At 34.6% G+C, this 21,876-nt stretch overlaps 1 protein-coding gene across 1 annotated transcript in view; it reads right to left on the bottom strand.

The window, feature by feature from the left end:
- LOC129222211 (zinc finger MYND domain-containing protein 11-like) overlaps window positions 1–21,876 on the bottom strand; it is a 68,849-nt gene that overhangs the window by 22,926 nt on the left and 24,047 nt on the right. The window contains exon 2 of the mRNA XM_054856686.1: window positions 870–1,150. Coding sequence (XP_054712661.1) covers window positions 870–1,142 — 273 coding nt within the window. The 5' untranslated portion in view covers window positions 1,143–1,150. The remainder of the gene's footprint in view (window positions 1–869; window positions 1,151–21,876) is intronic.

Here is a 21,876-nt window from a genome sequence, read left to right as displayed (position 1 = left end):
CTCATCAAATACACACATATTTTATAGATTATATAGACATCAGGGTTTTCCCTATGATTGCATTTTTTGTGAAAGTGCCGTTTTATGTTATGAAAATGGAGGGATGCATTTTCGCTTTTTTGCTCGAGAAAAAAAGAGAGAGAAAGGGGGGAACCAAAAAGCATGGCAATATTCAATTCAACTTGTTATAAATCTTGGCAAAAATGTTTAAATTACTATCAAGTTCAACAGTGTTACTTAGTTTTAATGGGCATTATATCCCCCCCCCCAATAAATGCATTATTGGGGAGAGGAGACTTCTAACGTTTTCAAAATCAAACTTTGGTTTTCTCAATGATGAGTACAATTTATTTCAAATCAAAAATAAGACAAAAATCTTAACCACTTTGTATTTATTTCTTCAAATATGCCATATAGCTGAATATTGAATTTAGTTTTCACTGGAGATGAATCACAGTGAGGAAAAAATTAAAAGATATGGCATTCATTAACCTTTGACATTTTAGCATATTGCTAAAGAGTTTTTAAACTCGGCTTAAACCCTGAGAGACATTTTAAAAATTAATTTACAAAATAAATCAAACAGATATTTAAAACTCAAAAAATCGTGTTCTGAACTTTCTTCCTTTCCTTGCTAATTCCAAGATTAGAGAGAATCTTAAGTTGTAAACTGGACATTTTAATATTAATTTCGAATTTAAGATGTATGAGAATTTTTGATGCAACATCATGCAGAAAGAAGTGCATCATGCTGTCCCAAAAATATGGTACATATTCAAAGTTAATGTAAGCGAAAAAAGGTCAACTCTTACTGTTTTACAAAAAATATGTTTAAATCCATTTCACTACATAACAAAAAATAGTCTCACCACATCTTTTTCTGGTATTCTGTATGTATCTTGTTCAACTCCAACTTTAGAACCCTTGCAACCTACTCTTTTCTTCATTTCTATGAGAGTATCGTGAACTGCATATTCTATTTGCTTTTCCAGTTCTTCAGGAGAAATGTGATGCTTTCTTCGCATGTAATTAGCAATGCGCTCCAAATTTGGGACTTGCTTCTGTTGTCGAACATATACTATGGCATCCCATAAATGCTGAATCGTCTCTGTGCTAGCGATTCTCCGTTTAACAACTGTCATCTTTAAACCTGCAAACATATGAAATTTTAATAAAATGAAATTTTGGGTGTACAAGGCAGTTATGGACACTCAAACAGTAATGGGCAGATTCGTCTAGTATTGACCATAATGTTAAGTCTGTAATGGATATTCCAGGAACACCTGTAATGGATTCTCAAAATAGCATCTTTCAAGATCATCTCCTACCGCATTTTCCTCAAACACAAGCAGGGCTTGCATTTGCCTGCTGTACTTAGGTTTTTTAGTCGAAGTTGACAGAAGGGGACCTAACTTCCAAGTAATTTCCGATCCTGGGGACCCAATAACCAAAACAAAGGGAAACCAAAAAAAATTTGGGGAAAATAAAGATTTATTTAAAGATTATGCCTTTTATGTTTCAATGACTAGGAGTATTAAACAGAAAGGGATAAAAAGAATCCTATCTCCATATCAGTTATTCAAATACATCCCTGTTGACCACTCAATCCAGATTTAGGGGTGGACAGAAGATTATGATGACCTCCTATGGAGTCAGAGAGTAAAATATTGCACCTGCTGTTCAATCCCAACTGTAATCTCAGAATAAGGCCCACTCAACTTTATCAAGGGGAAATTTCTTAAAACACTAATAAAGGGTAAAAATAAAAGAAAGTGCCGCTTCAAAGGAACCTTTTGGATTAGTATAAGACAGGTAAGGTAAAAGCTTACCTATTCACATGCACGTAACCAGAATTTCTCCTAAAAATCATTATTTTGCCACTCCAGTAAAGAGATAAAAGAAAAAAATGGATCTTTCTTAAGGACCTGATTTTGTTGTCTTGATCAGATCACAGTTTATTGGTCCGTACTCATTCCTTGTTTTTTTGAGCGATCACGATTACTTATTGCTTTCATTTGACTATTTTTGGCGTCCTATCATTTGATTTTTCCCACCGCCACCCTCCGCACCCGTCAACCGGCTCCTCACAATGCTGTTCCTATAGCGAAAGCCGTCTCTAGGTTGCATCCATATCCTACACACAAGCGCATACACACACAACTACACATGCACACACCACACACACACACCAGGGGTCTGTCCAGGATTTTTCACAGGGTCCGTTTTTTGTGAAAAATCAAATAATTTTGTGAAAAATGAATTAATTTTGTGAAAAATCAAAAAATTTCGCAAAAAAAATTTTTTTTTTTTTGTTAAAACGAAATTTTAGAATTTAGAGATGGCACAAACTGCATCAATTAAACTTCAAGTTGAGTGTTTTCCTCTTCCACGTCGAGAAAATCATTCTGGGTTTTTTTCCTGATATTTGGTGGTGGGGGGGGGGGGGCATCGCTCTTTCAAGTATCAATATTTATCTACCATTCTACATTATGTTAAATTATACCAGATATATTTCTGTACAGTACTTAAAATAATTGTAACAAAAATATAACTAAATAAAATAAAATTCAGAATAGGGTTCAGCATTCATCTCTTAAAAAGCACAGAATTTCGTTTAAAACTTATAAATTCCGTGATTTTAACAAAAATAAAAAGATATTTCAATTGTTTACCTCTTAACAAAGCGAAATAGTCATTAAAAATTCGAAAAATCGGATTCCCATAGCGGATGCAAAGAGATCGCAATTCTCAAAGTGAAGGCATCAAAAGTAGAAAAACGGCTTGTAAAAGAAATATTTTTGATAAAATTATTTTAAAATTGCATTTTAGAGTCCTATGATAAACATATCATTAATATCTGTGGACACAGTTGACCCAAAAAATAAAATAAAATAAACCATCTATTTAGCATTTTAATTTTTGACTCATAACAGAAAATGGAATTTTGCTTTAAAAACTTGAAATGAAAGTTCTAACAGAAATAAAGAGACTTTTCATTTATTTGAATCCTAATAAAGCGAAGTTAGCTTGAAAAAAGAACAAAATATGATTATCATATCGGATGTTAAAAGATTGCATTTTTCAAAATGTAGACATCTAAAGAAAAAAAACGGTAATTAAAAGAGTTTATTTAAAGTTAATCATCCTTGTTAGCATCGAAAAATCAAAACCCATACAATTTTCTCCCAAAATAACAATTAAACATCGCACCGCACCACCGTAAAAACGCAAATATGACAAGCCAACAAAATGATGAGAATATTTTCTAATCAAGTCATTATAAAGGTTCAACGTCAGACACTAAGTGGTGATAGTTTTGAAGTTGGTAACCCTATCTGAAGCGATCATATTTTTTCCTCACCCTTACTATCCCTTTGCAGTTCTAAGTTCATTTCGCAGATATATATTATTATTGTTTATTAAATCATGAGTGGAGAAAAGTGCTTACCAATGCCTTTTCAGAAAAGTTTACAACAACACCGCTGCTAATTAGCTGTGATAAAACAAACAACCATTATATTTATTTGGCAGTAGCAATTATTTATCGCTCGCAGGAGCATTGCAGGAGCATCAGGAGTGCCGATTTTTTCTTTTTTTTTTTCAGATTTTTTCTTTTTTTTTTTTTCAAAATTATCCGATTTTGTATAAGCTGATCCCTCTAATTTGACTTAAAAAAACGTTCCAAAAATTATCGGTTTATACCCAGAAATATGCGTTATTTTGCTTTCAGATTTGCTCTGTCAATAAACAATTTGACAGATCCGATCTTGTTTATCGGAATTTTGTGAAGGGTCCGTTTTGTTTGATCGGGATTTTGTGAAAGGTCCGTTTTGTTTGACCGGGATTTTGTGAAAGGTCCGTTTTGGTTGATCGGATTTTTGTGAAGGGTCCGTTAACGGACCCAAATATCCTCTGGCCAGACCCCTGCACACACATACACATACAGACAGACAGACATCTACACATACACACAACTACTCACACACTTATGCCAGCACACAGACACAAACACATATACCCCCTACACACAAACACACACGCCTACATACACACACTCGTGATTGCGAAAAACATAATTTGAATTCAAGATGTCAAAATTCAAATTAATTTTTCTTTTTTTATATATAGATTTATTTTTGACATTAATCAACATATTTTAGATCTTTTTGAGCTAATGTGCCCAGAACTAGTCAACTAAAAATCAGTATTTTAGTTTTGGACAAATATAACCATAATTAAATTTTAGGTCATTCTTACTCAAAATTATTTTGGATTGATGATAAAATACAAGCAAAATTTGGCAAACAATAAATAAAAAATGTAGCAGTAGAATAGCTCTATTTCATTTTCTTTATTTATTTCCTTTCGTGGTTGTTGTGCAGATGAACCTTTCAAAGAGATTTCTCTGTTCTCCATTTTTTAATTTTAATGTTGGCAAGTCAGGATATTTGAAATTTGATTAAATTGTAAGAAAAATAAGTGTTTTAATATTGTTGAACACTTTTTTGGTGTATTTCTAAAAAATAATTCGATTTAGCTAGCATGATCATCGCTAGTTTTTTGGTAGGGGGAGGTGGGGTACATTGGACCGCGGGGCACCTTGGACTGGTCTCAATTATTTTAATACTATTAACATATTTTTTGTTTATTTTATGACTAACAAACAGCACCTATGGTCCTACAAATCTTATAATAAAATCACATGGCACAGTTATATTGAACAAATTTTATTCAAGAAAGTGTTATTTCAGTAGTCCTGAGTAATTTTCAGAAAACAGTATTTTTATTTTTTTTAATGGTTTTTTTCTTCAAGATTGCAGGGGAAAAATTGAACTCCTTTCTTAAAGTAACTTCCTTTAGTTCATAATAATTGGCAATTTTTTTCATTTTTTGTCAAAAAGAAAAAAGTTATGATATCACTTTTTTAGACCAAGAAGGTGGGGTAGATTGGTCCACTCTTTGTAGGGCACGTTGGACCGGACCAACCTACCCCAGATAATTTTTAAACATTTTTTTCCTCTTAAATCTCAATAATTATACCAATATTTTATGATTTTTAAAAAATAATTGTGTACTAATGGTGAACGCTTATTGCTGTTTTTAAATAATGATGATTTATCAAAAAATCAATTCAATATGTTATATTGATCTTTAAACTTAATATTTTTCACTCGACACACAACAGAGAATAAGGTAGTTACAAAGTTTAATAGTATTTATCATTAAAATTATAACAAATGTTGTTTGAGTTATGGGATCCAACGTGCTCCACCAGGCGGACCAACGTACCCCACCAGTGGGGAACGTTGGTCCACTTTACGAGGATCCATTAAAAAAATAATATTAAAAAAGTTTATCAATTCAACACTTTCAAAAAAATCTGTGGGATTGAGAAGTGTTTAGCGAAAATTATTGTAGAAAATCAAACTGATCATTAAATTTTTTGATGAGATAAAAAATTACTTTTTATTCATAGTCCCGTTTCACTCAAATGCGGTAAAAAACTTATTTCTTCAAAAGTTAAAATAAATTTTTTCATTGTATCTATGATAAGTGAGCTGAAAATTTCATACACGAGAATATGATACGGAATTTGCTGACATTTGTTGTTTCAATATATTCTGTACACAAAGCTTTGATTCCTTGAAAAGTAAAAAAGCAGACCAACATGCCCAACATCCCCTTATGCCCAGAACTAATTGAGCGTGTGTGACCATAACTGGTAAAAGCTACTTGAATATTCCAAATTATTTCAAATGTATTTTTTAAATCATAATTAAAAGTAATAAAATTTTCAGCCATTAGAGTGCAATTTCTAAGCTCTAACACCGTGAGAGTTAGGTATTTCCATGAGCTAAACCAGCAACATCACAGTTCAACAGCAATTCAAGCTTTAAAAAAAAACCTTAACTATGCTCATAATTTGTCATTTACCCTATACAGCAAACAATGAACAATAAAAAATCAACAATTCTTTAAGATCTTGCATTGAGCCTTCAGAGAATAGGTCGCTGGTGCCAGGCTCGTGTCCAGATTTTCACTAAGGGATGGTTTTTTAATGCTTCTACAGCCTTACCTGGGGAGGGGGAACCCCTCACAAACTTTACATCAAATTGTCGATCCCAGAATGGCATTTATATACCTGGAAGGACTAATGTACACCCCACCCTCCCGAAGGATGATTCTGGCTGCTCAAGTGACCGCAGTATTTTTTTCATTCCACAGCTTCTTTTTAATTTAATCAAACCTTGTTCGTTAATTTTTAATCAAATCTGTTTACTATGAGGTATATTGCAATAAGTACTAAAATCTGTCTAAAAATTATTTTGCAATGTAGCATTTATATCAGTTTTAATACTCTGAAATAAGCTAAATAAGAGCCTGTTGCTGATATAAATTACAGTACCAAACACAATCACTTATGCATCTTCATAGCTCGCAACATTTGCAAAATTCATCATAACGTCATTACACTAAGCAATAATGCTTTATATTGATAAATCATTCAGCGATTAAGAGTCTTAAATTGCAGAAAAACTTCAGAAAGAAAAGTCTTTTTTTTTTTAAAGTGTTGCACACAAACTTTCATATTTCAGTTTATTTCAGTCAAATATACAGTGGCTTCCAAAAGTGTTCGTACACCTACGACTTTCAATGAAATAGGTCCCTATGCATTAGTTAAAATTAATATTTCGGAACAAGTATTTAATTATAAGATATATGATCTATTTTTAACAAAACTACACGAAAATTTTTAATAAACATTAAAACTTATTTTTTTTTAAATCAAAAACCAAAACGTGACGGAAATTTTATCTCACAAAAGACTTTGTACACTTTGAAAAAATGTCAAAAAATTTGTAAATACTCTAACTTTTTACAAAATTATTATTTAGTAGAATATCATGCAGTATCAACAACAACTTTTTAAACGTCTGGAAATAGATTTCATTGTTTTTTCTTTCTTTTTTATGCAATTTCTGAGTAAGTGTTTGGTCGCACTTTGAGTCTTACTGTTTCTAGTTCGCTTCAATGGTGTATTTTCATAATCTAGCCACCAGATATCTCCAAATATGTTCCATTAAGTTTAAATCTGGCGATTGAGGAGATATTTCTAAGCTTAAGGACAGTTTTTGAGGCACCAAACGCAAACGTGTACTTCTTATCGTTATTTTGATAAAAAACAAAGTTGTTTCCGATTACCAAATTTTGAGCTAATAGTTTAAAATTGTTTTTAAAATATTTAAATGAACAGCATGATTCATTATTTCATCAAAAAATTCCAAAATACCAAATCCTGATGCTGATATGCACCCTCACACAAGAATACCTTCACCGTCCTGATTAACTAGTCCAACTAAGTTCTTAAGATTAAGTTCCCAATTTCTTGTTCTTTTGACAATTGTACAACATTTTAACCCAAAATATTAAATTTATTTTCATCTATAAGTAAGATGTTGTTCCAAAACGTTTTGAGCTTATTTATCATTGATTTTACGACGGAAAGCGTAAGCTTACTGTTTTTGGCACGAACAAGAAAAATTCTGCGGGAAGAGGTCCCCTTCAGTACAGCTAATCAGAGAACTTAGTGAACAATTTTAGGTGAAAATTAAACGTAAAATGTTTCATTCAATTCGGCAGAAACTTTTTCGGCAATCAAATGCGTATTTTTCATAATTTTTTTAACTGTAAACCTCCGATCATGCTTTGTTAACTTTGCCAGTTGACCTTTACCTTGTTTTCGATCCTATTATTGTCTTAAAAGCATTTTATCCAGCACTGCACTATAGAATGGTATAAATTAACTAATTTAGAAACATTTCAAACCAATTTATGGTTACTGTGAGGGGAAAAAAACTAATTTCGAATCGTGTTTGTTGTTTTCTAAGCATGGGTTTTATTCAGAATGGCATAGGAATGGTGCAAAAAAAAAAATTGGACTTCATATTTGAATTCAGTTTTGCGTTATTCGGGCTTTACTGCAAAATCTCAAGGTGTACGAACACTTTTGGGAGCCACTGTACATTTTCTTCATTGTGCGCATTATTTTTTTCCCCAATGGGAGGGGTTTAACCCCTAAAGCCCTCCCCTTAGACACTGCGCTGGCTGGTGCATCAAAAAAGTAGAGGGTCACAAGAAGTGTAGGGGTTAAGGGGCGTGGCCCCTGAAGCTGATTTTTTTTTTTTGTTGTTGTTGTAAAATTTGGCCATATCATGGCTTTTAATATTACTGATCAAATAACTTCTAAAAAATGCATAACATAGCATGGAAAATTGGGATAGATGACCACAGCAGACTTTCCCTTCCATTTAAAAATTATATTCTTATGAAATAAGATGGGACAGGTTCATTTGTTTGGAATGTTTAGTTTTTATTCTCCTAAAACAAATCAGTCCACCCTATTATAATAATTTTTCAATTAATTATAGATTTTTAACTCTGAAAAGAGAAGGGGCAAGTCCCCTTCACCTTTGGAAGTGAAGGAGCAGTCCCCCCCCCTCACCCCCAATGGTATGTATTTCATATAGAATTAAAAATTAAAAAAAAAAAAAAAAACTGTAGAATAAAAACATGTTCAATAGAATTTAACATTCAAGTCTATTTATGCTGTTGAAAGAATAAAATTCCCAAGTTTAGCAACATTCTTAAGTAAATTCATAAAGCAAGATTATTTAAAAGATTTTGTGAACTTCAGCATTCCGAAGAGAAAAAAAAATCGATAAATCAATGGAAATACATAAAAAATTTAAAAGTGTTGAAAAACAACAAGATTTAACAAATAAAAGCACACAATTAGAGAGCAAAAAATATTCAAATTATTCTCTTTCACCCTTTTCTTTAAAAATTGAAAATGAACGATTTTTATGTACTAATTGTACGCTAAAATCATTAGATTTTAAAGGTCTTTTTTTACAAGATTCTCAAAAAGGGAAGATATTTCTAATGCAGAACAAAATATAGTTGAATCAACAAACAAATAACTGAGGATAACCATGCAGAAATGCAAAACAAACGAAGAATGATCACTTGCATAGAATCTAACAGCAATAAATTCTAAACTAATCAAATGTTTATATGATTGCGCGCGCATGCATATCAAACCGAACATTCGCAAAAAAACAGACAAACGTGGAACTTCAGATAAGAATATGAACTTCTACGAAAATTAAAATTCGAAATCCACTACCTCACTAACCATCCCGGAACGCATGAACGGAAATACCATCGAAAAGCTAATAATGTATTGACCCCAACACAGGCGCATTCGCAGCTCCATTGTTGTTGGTTGGCCTCAGAAGATCGAACAGCTGAATCTGTCACAACAACTCGGGTGCAAATTACAGCGGATTTCGGTAACAATTATGATCAAAGAGTATTTACCTTTTCTGCAAGGTTCCGGAAAGAGCGTTCTGCGTAATTAAAGAAAATAAATGAAATTATAAAAGTAAGACTCGGCCGCACACACACAAGCAAACGACAACACCGCTCGCGTGCAACGGACGCCACTTCGATAACACGTCGGGGGGAAGCGAGGGGAAGGACACAAGCGGGCGGATTCTCAACCCAGACAGATGAAAGAATCAGACGCTTCGCTGTTGCTAGAGCTGCCTACTGGGTGAGGCGCTCCAGGGAAGCCGGTATGGAAACTGAAATAATGCGGGGAAGGGGGGGGGGGGGGATTTAAGTAATTTTTTTCTGTGCATTACGTGATGTTATAGAACAAAATTTAACCATCCAACTGGACATTCAAAATGTTTTTGTTGATTTCCGACGGCGCAGCGTGCAACATTATCAATTGCAATATACACACATTTTGTGAATTTTTTTTTAGAATAAAAACAGACCTCAAAATTGATTGCAAATGATTGTCAATATGAAAAACATTTGAAATGTGTGGAGAGGTATCTTCGCTTTCGCATCTTTATCGTGTTGGTAAGAAATATTCCCCCCATTAATCATCATTAATGCACGTATACATCCAACACCAGTCTCCCTCAAGGATGTGTAATGTGACGCACCCTCTTAAAAATGATTCACAGCACCCCCTCCAGAACGGGAGCCTATATTAAATTGAGGTAAAAAAGAAAAAACCCTCTTAACAGGCCCGTTTTAAAGGGGTCAAAGAGGGGGAGGGGGTTCAGTGGCGGATTTAGTAGGGGGTGGGGGCGACCGCCTCCTCCGTAACCATCATTTTCTGAAAACAATAACATGAAATTGAAGAAATTACTATCAATAGCTACTACAATAATCAAGTAAATTCTATGAATTTGCTTTTAATTAGTTTTAGACAGTAGTGTAATCGAGGATGGACGGATTTTTAATTTTAATTGGAAATGTCCCCCAATTGTTTTGAGTTTTCGACAGTTTTATAGCCATTATTTTCATTTGGATATAAAGGGAGCGTTATATTAGCAAGTAACACTCTTCTGAAGGCTAGAGAGGTGCAAAGTTCAAAAGCATGAACATTTGGAGGAAGTTGGGAGACTCATGAGCTTTCTTAAATATTTACAACATCATTTAAACCGATCTTTTTTTCCTAGGGGCAAAAAACCAGAGGACTCACTTCTATGAGCTCTATGTTCGAAAAATGTTCACTTTGCAAATTAAAAAAAAATCTTCTAGGGGGATTGTAATATACTTCCTAACCCCCCCCCCCACACACACACGTGATGAGTCCGGGGGTAGCTTTTAGGCTTTTCAACCGCCACCCCCCTTGCATAGACTATAAATCTGCCGCTGGGGGTGTCGATTGCACCCCTCATCCTCGACTTTGATGAATTAATGTTTTTACATCTAAGTGGGCGAAGTTTTTGCTCAAAGAGAAAGTTGGTTTGTTACTGCTAATTTTGGTAAATGCCATCAAAATCATCTCTACATAGTATAAAATGAAGTCTCCAAAAAGCGTCTGTGTGTTTGAACTCGCAAAACTCGAAAACTACCCGGCCGATTTTGCTAAAATTTTCACAGTTTGTTCCTTTAAGTCCTGAAAGGGTTTGCAGACCAGTTCGAATAAAATTCGATGAATAGTTCTTTTTTTATTCCAATCTAGACCCAATTTTCACATAAATTCTCGAATATGGGGGTGGAAAATTACTCGCAAATAGTAATATTATATATCGTTGGAAAGGAAAGAATTTTCCGCGTTCTACGCAATTTGTTACAATGCTCTAACTTTATTACGGTGGGAGTTGTTTGCGTTTTTAGCTCGAATTTTTTTTAGTCTTAGCTTAAATTTAGGCACTACTTTCCTCATTAAGTAAATCAATAAAAAGTGAAGGAATTGTCCGACAGCTTTCTTTTTGACGCCATTCGAAAAAGCGACCTTTTTTACTCCAGATCTAACTCGACCTATGGTCGAAAAAATAAGCTTTTATCTCGAAAGGAAAAAAAGTTACAATACTTTTTAAATCAAGTTTAAGAAATCTCGATTCCATTCAAATTGTGAACCATTTTCTTTCGCATTTTAATTCCTCAAACTTATTTTATTTTGTGTTTCCATGGTGACGCATTTTAAATCCATCTTTCTGGATTTAATTTTTTAAAAGTATTTTAATATCTGTCGTCATTGTTTCGAAGGGAAATCATGATTTTTTTTATTTATTTTTTACGCCTGATAGTTGAATATACGTCACTTGACACAATTTTTATTTTCAAGGTAGACCGGGCAAAGCCGGGTAACGCAGCTAGTGTTTAATAAATTGTTTAGTTCTATGAATTTCTAACAGATGGTGGGGTAAGTTAACTCTTCGAGAGAGCGCTTGCCGACAGTGTCGATAGAAACCATGCCCATGCTACGCTGTTGTAATCAACGAAGAGATTTTTGAATGCGTTTTTGTTTCGATGTTCAAATACATAATTTGATTTTATAGGATTTTTATGTTTGGTTTAGTTTTCCTTATTTCTTCAACGTTTGTTCTTGTTCTTATAGTTGAAGATGGTTACTTATCTAAGTAAATAATTTGATTTGTCTTATTGTTCAATTATGATTGTTTTTTTATAACGTTTTTATTATAGCATTGTTTATTTGGTGAAACACTTGAAATTGCAAGGGGAAAAAACGCTTCACTTGCTCAAGGGCAGGGTTACTGTAGCGTGTGTGCTTGTCGCGTTAAGCGGTGAACTATGTAGTTGAAGGATTATTTTGAGTTTTAAAGCTACTGTTAATGTTTTTATGTGTTTTGGCGAATAGTTTTAAATTCCAGAGAGACTTTAATAGGTCTTTTTAAAAGGTGTGTCCGCGTTTTAGTTGAATAAAAATGATCATTTCACATCAGAAGGGGGGCAGGAGCGTGGAATTTTTTTGTTCAACGGAATTCCTTTAACGTTTTAGCACGGGCATCGCCGTGCGAGTACTGCTAGTTACAGATAAATAAAAATTTCCTTTTTTTATTCATTTATTTGAGAAGCTTTATATGCATAAAAAAGGCTTCTATTGGAGAATTTTTTTCTCTTGCTTAAAAAAAACTTTCATTTTTAAGAACTGTTGCTAAGGAAATATATCCTTATTTTTGGCAATTTTTGGTAAAATTTGGACAGAATATTTTTTAATCATTTTTTAAAAAAATACTCTGACTGGGGTCGTTTCCAAAACTTTAAAAGTACTTTTTTTTTCTGAAAGAGCATGCTTAAAAACATAGGATCTGACCATTTTTTTTTTTTTTTGATAAATTTGTTTCCGTTTAATATTTAAAAAAAAATTACTTAAATCGGAGCGCTTTCATTGTTTACGGCTTCTGCCGATGACATCACAAATGATGAAATGCCATTCAAAGTGCAAAATATTTAATTCGCATCTTTACTCACCTGTATTGGCAACGATACTGTTAGTAGCAAGCGTGGAGCGCAATTTTAATTCGCTGCTTGATTATCATAACGTGGAAATGTAGTAGAAATATGCGGCAAAGTGCATCATTTGTGACGTCATCAAGACCACGCCTTGTTCGAAAAATCGGACATTTTAAAAAATTAATGTAAAAAAACTGTTGGGAAAATAAAAGTATTTTCTGGGTCCATGTTATTATTATTATTATTTTTGCTCATTCTATCTATTTCAATGGCTAAAAGTAATATTTTGACTGAAGGAAACCACCCCATTGTTTAAAAAAAAAATTAATAATGTATTTTGAACAATTAATCATTCAAAATTGTGCTTTAAACGTAACCTGCGCTTTGTTTTTAGACAAAAATGAGCGAATAACTCCGCTTTGATTGTGGTCGAATATTCGGTAATCGGCCGAATCACTAGTATACGGGGTCTACCGCTCTTGTCGAACTTAAGGAATGACGTCCCCTCCCTCGCACCATTTTGCAGAAATTCAATAAAATTAATAACATTTGCAATTCATGGTGAAACATCAATTCAAAAATATTCGCTCTTAAACAAAAGTCAGAATATTTACATTTTTCACTTCTAACGTATGAATCATTCCCGGCTCCTGGGGTAGGTGACCTGTGCCAGCGTAGGATGATAAATTTCGTGGTGGCAAAAAAAGGAGGGAAAAAAATGAAAAACTGATTTTTTTTTTAGGGTTTTTTTTTTTTTTTTTTTTTTTTTGCAGCTCAAATTGCAGCAATACGTGAGAGTATGTTCGATGATTTTGATAAGGGGGCGGCAATTGTCAAAATCGCCTGGGGCGGCGAAACTGAGCCGGCTTTGCCTATAATAATGCTGTCCCCCCCACGCCCAAGGTAGGGCATTGATTTTGAATTTGTTGTTTGGAACATTAGACGATTACGTAACACCAAACATAATAATAACATTTTCGGAAAGAAAGAAAAAAAGAAGTTCAAAACACGATGTAAAATAAGAATAAAGATTCGATTATATGATTAGAAAATCAAAACCGAACAGGTAAAACTTAAAATTGGGGCCCTATTTCAGACAGTGCCGTTGCGAGTTCAAAAAGACTTACGGAAGTGTGTGAGTTTGTCGGTCGCTTAATTTTTTCAAACGTTGTACGGCAATGTTGTACTTTTTTCTTTTCTTCCACAATTATTCATTTGTCACCTTCTAAAGAACAAGACAATACATATTTATCAGTGCTAAATAATACTTGTTTATACGGAGGCTTAATATAAGTACTAAAATGCCATTAAAGCTCGACCACGGTGATATGGCGGATGACCTTGAAGCGGAAACATCATTTCTGTACCTCAGAGCCCAGAGTGACGTAAGTCCAAAAATTGCAATTTTCCGTTCATTAGCGCATTGTATGTAGCAGACTGTCCCGCATCGAGCCATGTAAACCGTTATTCTTAAAATAATTTTTTTTTTTTTTTTATTTTTTTTTTTTTTTTTAACAGGGTTAAAAGAACGCGCGTCCCATCCTTTTGCATGCACCAAAAAAAGTTTTTCCTCTCTCCTGTAAAATTATCATAATTAACGTCCTTCTGGCTCTGAGGTACAGATTTGTATATTTGTAATAGGTAGAATCAGCCAGAAAGCGCCGAGTAGGTAAGAGGCGCGTTCTCGCTGATGCTATCTGTCAAAAAATAATAACAAACAACCTATTACAAATGATACAAGTGATGTTTCCGCTTCAAGGGCATCCACCATCTTTCCGTGGTCAAACTTTCTTATCCACTGTCCCTTATCAGAATTTCTGTCTTTAATAGTCTATCTGCTTTATATAAAAAAAAAAATCTAATTTGAATTCTGAAACTTTGAATTCAAATTATATTTTTCGCAATCACGAGTTGCGACAAGACCCTACTCATTAGAGTTATTGTTTCTAGAAATGGCTCCCCCCCCCAAGCATGTCCCTCCTCCTGGGTGGTTATGTGTGTATTGTTGTGTGTGTGCAGGCTTAAGTGTGTGCACGTAGGCCTGTGTATGTGTGTAAAGGCGCTCACGCGTTGGCAGGGGCGGATCTAGAGGGGGGCCATGGGGGCCATGGCCCCTCCCAAAGCCTTGTGATTGTAGGAATTTTTTTAAGAAAAAAAAAGAAAAAATATTATGAGAGGATAACTAAATTTAACACATGTGTTTTATTGATAAAGAAGTATAGCCCTTAATTGGGAGATAAATTATATCCCTATCCTCAAAACAAAACTTTTATTTCCAAAATTTTTCTCCATCTTTTACATCATTTCTTGATTCCAACTACAGACACGTGGACGATCTCTAAATGCTGATGTTCTCAGAGTATACCTATTGTTCCAAAGAGAGCCTAAATTTTCGTTTTTATCGCTTTAATTTCGAAACTAGGGGGAGAACCCCCTTTTCCCATTCGTTTCCACAAATGCCTTGATATGTAGCAAAAAATTGCATTTTAAGTCTTTTATTTGGAAAAAAAAATATCAACGGAAACTAGCTTATCCAGCCCTTATCACTTAATTTGCTTGAAAGCAACTTAAATGAAATTTTTTGGGACTTCAATTACAAATGATTTTTGATAGGATCCCCTCCCTCCCTAGTTTATATCGTGATGATAGTTTTAAAAGGAGGTTTTTGGAGGACCTCACGAATCTTCCATCCCTTTCTAAAATATGTATAAATATAGTTAAAAATCGAATTTTTAGAGCCAAAAAGCAAAAGAAGAGAGCCAAAGGCAAAATATTTCCAGGAAGGAAGGATTCTAAGCATCCTCATACTTCCTTTAATGTAAGCAAACATTACCTAAAGGTGTATTTTTAGGCTGGACAGCTGAAGAGCTAGAGAAGAGCACCCCTCCTCTTCTAAATTCTTAATGTATAATGACAGAATATTTTGGTTTCTAAGCTTTATTTTCAAAAAGTATTTTGGGGCCAGCGCCCGAAACCTGACCTTTCTCCGTACATCATCAAAAATAGACAAAATGCGTTTTTATTTTCCTAATTTTCAAAAATTACTCGGAAATTTAAATTTTGAAACATTTTCGAGGGAGATTCCTAAATCCACCCCCTCACCTAATGTCTCGATACCCCGAAAATTGAGTTTTTAAAACTTCATTTTAATAAAATTTCTGGGGAGTTCGGAGTTTGTTCAAAAAATTAGGATGGCCCCTCCCAAAATAATCGGCTGGATCCGCCACTGCGCGTTGGCGAGTGTGTATGAGCATGCGTGTGAAGGATATGGACGCCACCACCCAGCAGAAGTGGATTCCGGGGGACAGTGCTCAGGAACAGAGCAGCCGTGCCGCCGCCGCGCCGGTGGGCGGTGGTGCTGCTGCTGGTCCAAGCTGAAAAATAATCCCAACGTCAAGGACTGTCAAATAAGAACAATAAGCAATCGTGATTGCTCAAAAAAAAAAAAAAAAAAAAAAAAAACCTAAATTGTATCTCCAAAGTAGTTTTTTACAATACTTCAAGTATCCTTATTTGAAGTCAAGTTTCTTGTTTGCTTGATTGCCTATATTAATATGTTTTTTTTTTATATAAAACTTCGCCCAAACCATTTCGCGTCACAGCCCTCCAACATTTTTTACAGGCTTTCACGATCAAGGCGCAAATGGCAGCTCAAATACCTTGTAGTTTCAGGGCCGGCGAGAGGCCACTTCAGCGTAGCCGAAAACGAGGGGCCCGGCCTATGGGGGCGGGGAGGAGAGACCTGGCTTGGAATCGGAGTGATATATTTGTTTTTAGTTTTATGGAGGGACGGGGCCCAACGACAAAGCTGATAAGGAGCCCTCCTTGGTTCTCGACCACCCTGTGCAATTTTAGTAGCAGCCATCATAACTTTGTTTGTAAAATCCGAATTTTGTATGTTGAAATTTCTAAGCTTCCTGATTAGATGTATTTAACATCGAATTAAATAGAAAAAAAAAATACGTCAGTCATTACCATCTTTACTTATAATGAGTTACTTCTAACCATTAATGCGCAATTTCGTTCTTTTTATGTTTATAATAAGTGAACCTTTGTTCAAAGAACTGTGAGAAACAGAGTGTTTTCCGAAACCGTAGCTTTAAAAACACAGTTTTTAGACAATCTTTGATAATTTTGGGTAAAAAAGACGATAGGAGAGGTTCAAGGTGCTCCCCCGAAAAATTGTCAAAATGCAGTCAACTCTCGATAACTCGAAGTCCCAAGGGACCAGTAAAAACGCTCGAGTTATTGGTAGTTCGAATAATGGGAAGTTTCCACAACAGTCTCAAAAGTTTGGGACCCAATAAAAACTTCGAGATAAAGGAATATTCGAGTTATAAGCTTCGAGTTATCCAGGTCCGATTGCACAATCCATATAAACTCAGTTTTAGACGACTTTGGGTGATGCGAAGGGGAGGAGGGATTCGTGGCGGTCTTTCGGAAATTTTTCAAAACTGAAATCATGAGGATGCGATTTGTAGGCCTTCTTTGCTTATGTCAGAGGATCGGTAGTTTTCCCGAAATTTAAGCTTCAAAAATCTTAGCCGATGATATTAGGGGGTGGTGGGAGTTTTCGTTTTCAGGTACTCTGCTTCGGATTTTTTCGAAGTTGAAGCCGAATTTTAAGATCATTTTTAATGATGTTGGTGCGAGGGGGTGGGTGCGCTCTCAAGAAAATAAGTAGTAGATGTAAAAACGCAGTTTCAGACGGTCTTTGGTAATGTTAGGGGAAGGAATTCCTCCACTTTTGAATTATCATGGATAGTTATATTGTATACGTTGGTAAAAAGAAAAAAAAAACGGTTTTTTTTTTGTTTAAACCAGGTTTTTTTTTTTTTTTTTTTTGTTTAAACCGGGTTTATTTGGTTTAAATACTATACCTGGACGACCGAGCCTTGCTCGGCTTTAAAAGAATTATTTTTTGTCAACTCGTGTTTTTTTAAGGTTCAATACTTTCCCAAATATACTTTAAAAGCTTCACGTTAACGAAATATTAAGCACTCGACCTTCTTATAACACTAAAGTACCAAACAAAGAAGATTCTGAATATATTGAAATCAACATTTTGCCTTTAAACTATCTGTTACATTTGTTTCCACTATACAATTTTCTTGTCAGTAATTAAAATATTTTGACCTTGGAGCCAGTTTTGCTATGGTGAAATCGGTTTTTAACCAAATACTTCCTTTCATACTATGATGCGTTTCACTATTTTATTCCAATCGAGATTTTCTTTTTGAATATGTACTTTTAGTATAGTTGGTCACTTTACGCCAGAAAATGCTACAATCACGCATGATATCCATCAAAACTGATGATCCACAAACCATTCCAACAAATGATAACAACTGTCTTAACAAAACATAAACAGTCTTAAGACATACGTTTCTTCGAAATAAAATTTAGATGCGTGATTTAAAAACCATGTTAAACTATTTGAAGTGTAAAAAGAAAATAAATAAATAAAATAAAGTAGGACGGTCAAGCAATAGTTTCACTTAAAAAAGAAAAAAGCCTTACATCGGCTTACATAATGCTTTTGAGTTGTTTTCAGCCAAGTGTGTTTGAAATTAGCCAAAGTGGCCAATACCAGCCAAGCCTGGCAACCCTAAGCAAATTTAAAACTTTAAAGCGAGAAGAGACAAATTTTCACTGTTATGGTTGCAAATCGCCTGCCTGATGCGTCAATTCACAGTTTACTTCAAGGCTTAACTCAATTAGACTTTGTATTAAAAAACCTTTTTTTGTAAAAAAAATCGCGTTTTTACAGAAAAAAACACTGATGTAGATCAACTTAGAATGCTAATTTACAATTAAATCCAAAATTTCATCCAAATCGTTAGAGCCGTTTTCGAGATACGAAATATATACATACCCACAAGAATTGCTCGTTTAAATATATAAGATTACTAGAGGACCCGACAGACGTTGTTCTGTTCAAACTTTATAAATTGAAAAGTTATATTTCAACAAACTATCAAGTGTTTGAACCATTTTGTTGAAAAAAATAAGTAAAAAGAAAATGATTTAAGCTGCTTGGTGTCAAAATGCGTATTTATATTACAACTTGATTTATCTAATGCCCACTGAGCAGTTGTTATACTAATTATTTTTTCTCCCGTACTTGATGGCCTTTTCCTTCAGACATACTCAAAGGATAAAATGCGTCCTCAGACATTAAGTGTAAAAACTAACTACCCATCTAGAACAAACGGGAAATCCCGCTGCAACATCTCCCATATGAAAAAGAATAAAACAATCGAAAGGATATCGTTTTAAAAAAATGATAAAGGTAAAAACAGTTCTCTGAATAAGCAAAAATCACTCATCCCCCCCCCCCTTCCCGATGTAAAATAAACACATTCTTCAACTAAAATGACTAAACACTCTTTAAAAATGAAAAACAATTCTTTGCAATTTGAAATATTTCGCTAAATAAACAAAAATACAATAAATTACATTAACAGTAGCTTTAAAATGTAAACAAATGATCACGCAACTCTACAGTTTTTTTCGCCAAAGTCGCCAAGCCACCACGTTACTGTAATCCAATCCATCAGTGAGGGAAGCTAACTCCGACCGATTAGAGGTTCGATCTTTTGAACGAAAACTTTTTAAACTTCATACATTGCCTAATTTGTTCTTTCCACCAAAGATAAAGATCTTCCACTGCACTGATCTTTTGTGTACAGAACTACCCTGTTGCAATTTATCTGGACGAAAATAAAATTTGTTCGTCTTTAAATTTCATCATCTTCTCCTTTAATAATGTACTGATTAGTTAGATAATCCTTAAAGTATTCTTGACATTGGTGCCAAAACTCAGATGGATCTGAGCCGAGAAACAAATGTTGCTAGGTACAGTAATTTCTGATCATTTGGGTTAGGAAAACCTAAAGCACCGATCCAGTCCCATGGTTCAACTACGACGACAGAACACACGTTTTGCGTGAACCTTCCAGTACTTTACTTTAAAATATTAGTACAGTAAAATTAGGCCAAAAAATGGCCAAACCCAAACATCCAAAAAAAAAAAAAAGTGAAACCTGTTGCAAATTACTTCTTACCCTTCCAGCAAGAAGGGGTAAAAAGTCCCAGCAATTTGCGCGTCGGGTTTTGGGGGGAAGGGGGGGGACAAAATAATCCTCTATTTAAATAAAAATAATTTCTATTACTTAAAAAAAATTCTCAAACCTCGCAGAAACCACTCTATAATAGTAAAATAATAAACTCTAACAGAAAAAAATTCTAATTAACAGGGGTGCACAGGCGGGGGGGGGGGGGGGGTCATGGAGCAGCTTTGCGTCATTGGAATTTTTAAGGCAGTTTTTTCAAGGGGTATTTCTTTGTTTTTTGAGGGCTTTTATTCTTGATGGATACTCCGTCACACTTAAGGGGTGCACCTTCCCTTTTTTTTTTGGGGGGGGGGGCTGAATTTACATTCTAAAATCAACTATTGCAGTGAAGTTCACGAAAAAATTTCCCTGATTTAAACTTTTCCGAAGTACAAAATGCCGCACAATGATATAGTAATGTCAGAATGATAATTCTAAAAGATCTAAGCGAGCTCATTAACCAAATTATTTGTGACTGGAGTTATTAAACTGTTTAGAACGCTGGAAAAACAAAATTCCTGTGCAGCATAAAAAAAGTCCAAATTGACCAAAGTTTCCCTACTTCGTCTTGATTAACAAACTTCAACTATTCTACAATCTTTTGCCATCACCGTAAGGGGGGGACAAACCGAAACTGCCAATAGTGAGATGGGCAATGCTGCACCCTCTAAGTCGGTGGGGATTCTCATTTGCAAATGCCGAGCTACTTCTCTTTTACGCAGCTGGTTATGTGAATTATGCTAAATATGCGGACATATACTTTCAACACTATCTCAAACTTTTGAGTACAGTATGCGATAAAAAAAATTTTGATCACATCAAACATCAGCTATACAACGATCTAACTCAGTGACAAATTCAGGTGGTCTAGAACCTGTAGTGATTCAACGATAGAACAAGTCTTGATGAGAGCAATGAGCAATACAACAATAGAATGCTAAATATTTACACCTTTTTGTCTCCCAGTTTGGAAATCACAATCCGTTTCTAAAGCCCCCAGAAGTTCATCCCTCTCAAGTTGGTAGTGGTATCGCTCGCTGATGATAAGGTGAGTTGCGATGAGACCTTTAACGTTCGGGTAGTAACATCAAAGGATATTGAAAGGCAAACAATTTTGTGGCATTTCTTTGTAAAGGAGGTAAACAGTTATATTTTAGCTTCTGTTAGGAGAGTAGTTACTATTGGTAAAGATGTGTAAGCCCAAACCCTCTTTTACACCGAATGGTATGAACAGTAAAGATGGAATAACAAATTGTTAAAAACTTTTGGTACGAGTTATGCGCTGATCCTCCATTAATATTCGATGAATCTGGTTTCAGAAGGAAAGAAATCTTGTATAGTTAAAGTGCTATTATCTGAAGCAAAAGGTTCATCCACCATCAGAGAACGAACAGCTGGTGTCATATATGAGGCAGTGAGAAGCAAAGGGATGTAAGTGGACACTTTCAAGTTTTGAATAAAAGGCGTTTAAAGATAAGATCCTAGGTAGGTTTTCATTGATTTTCTTTTCTAAATTATGCTGTATAGAAGCAACTACCAGGTCTACTAGTACCATCTCTTGCCTCAACATAGAGGAGAGGTTCACCAACCATTTGTACTGGTTATCTCCAAATTTTTAATTTTTTCACTTGCATTCCTTTGCTTCTCACTGCCTCATATGTAATAGATGGAAGATACCTGCTTGATCATATTTTTGGTAATGATCTGTAAACTTCAAGGAAATATGCCAGCAATGCGGTGTATAGGTAATTTGTAAGTATGGGAAAGCTAGTGTCATTTTTGATGGGTGCAAAGAAAGCACCACAGAAATATAATCTGCGTCCTATTACAACTGTCAAGCCTTCTGCTCTAGAAGACTTTCTGCGTCTCAAACCTTGTGCTTGCTCTGAGGAGTTCATTGGATATAGTGAATGTTTGAAAAGTCTGAAAGTGGACTGAAGTGCTCAATTATATGCACAAACTGTGTTAGACATAG

The sequence above is a fragment of the Uloborus diversus genome, chromosome 5 (assembly GCF_026930045.1).
Source record: "Uloborus diversus isolate 005 chromosome 5, Udiv.v.3.1, whole genome shotgun sequence".
Lineage (NCBI taxonomy): Eukaryota > Metazoa > Arthropoda > Arachnida > Araneae > Uloboridae > Uloborus > Uloborus diversus.
Note: the sequence above shows the minus strand (reverse complement) of the source record. Positions and strands in the feature narration are given on the sequence as shown.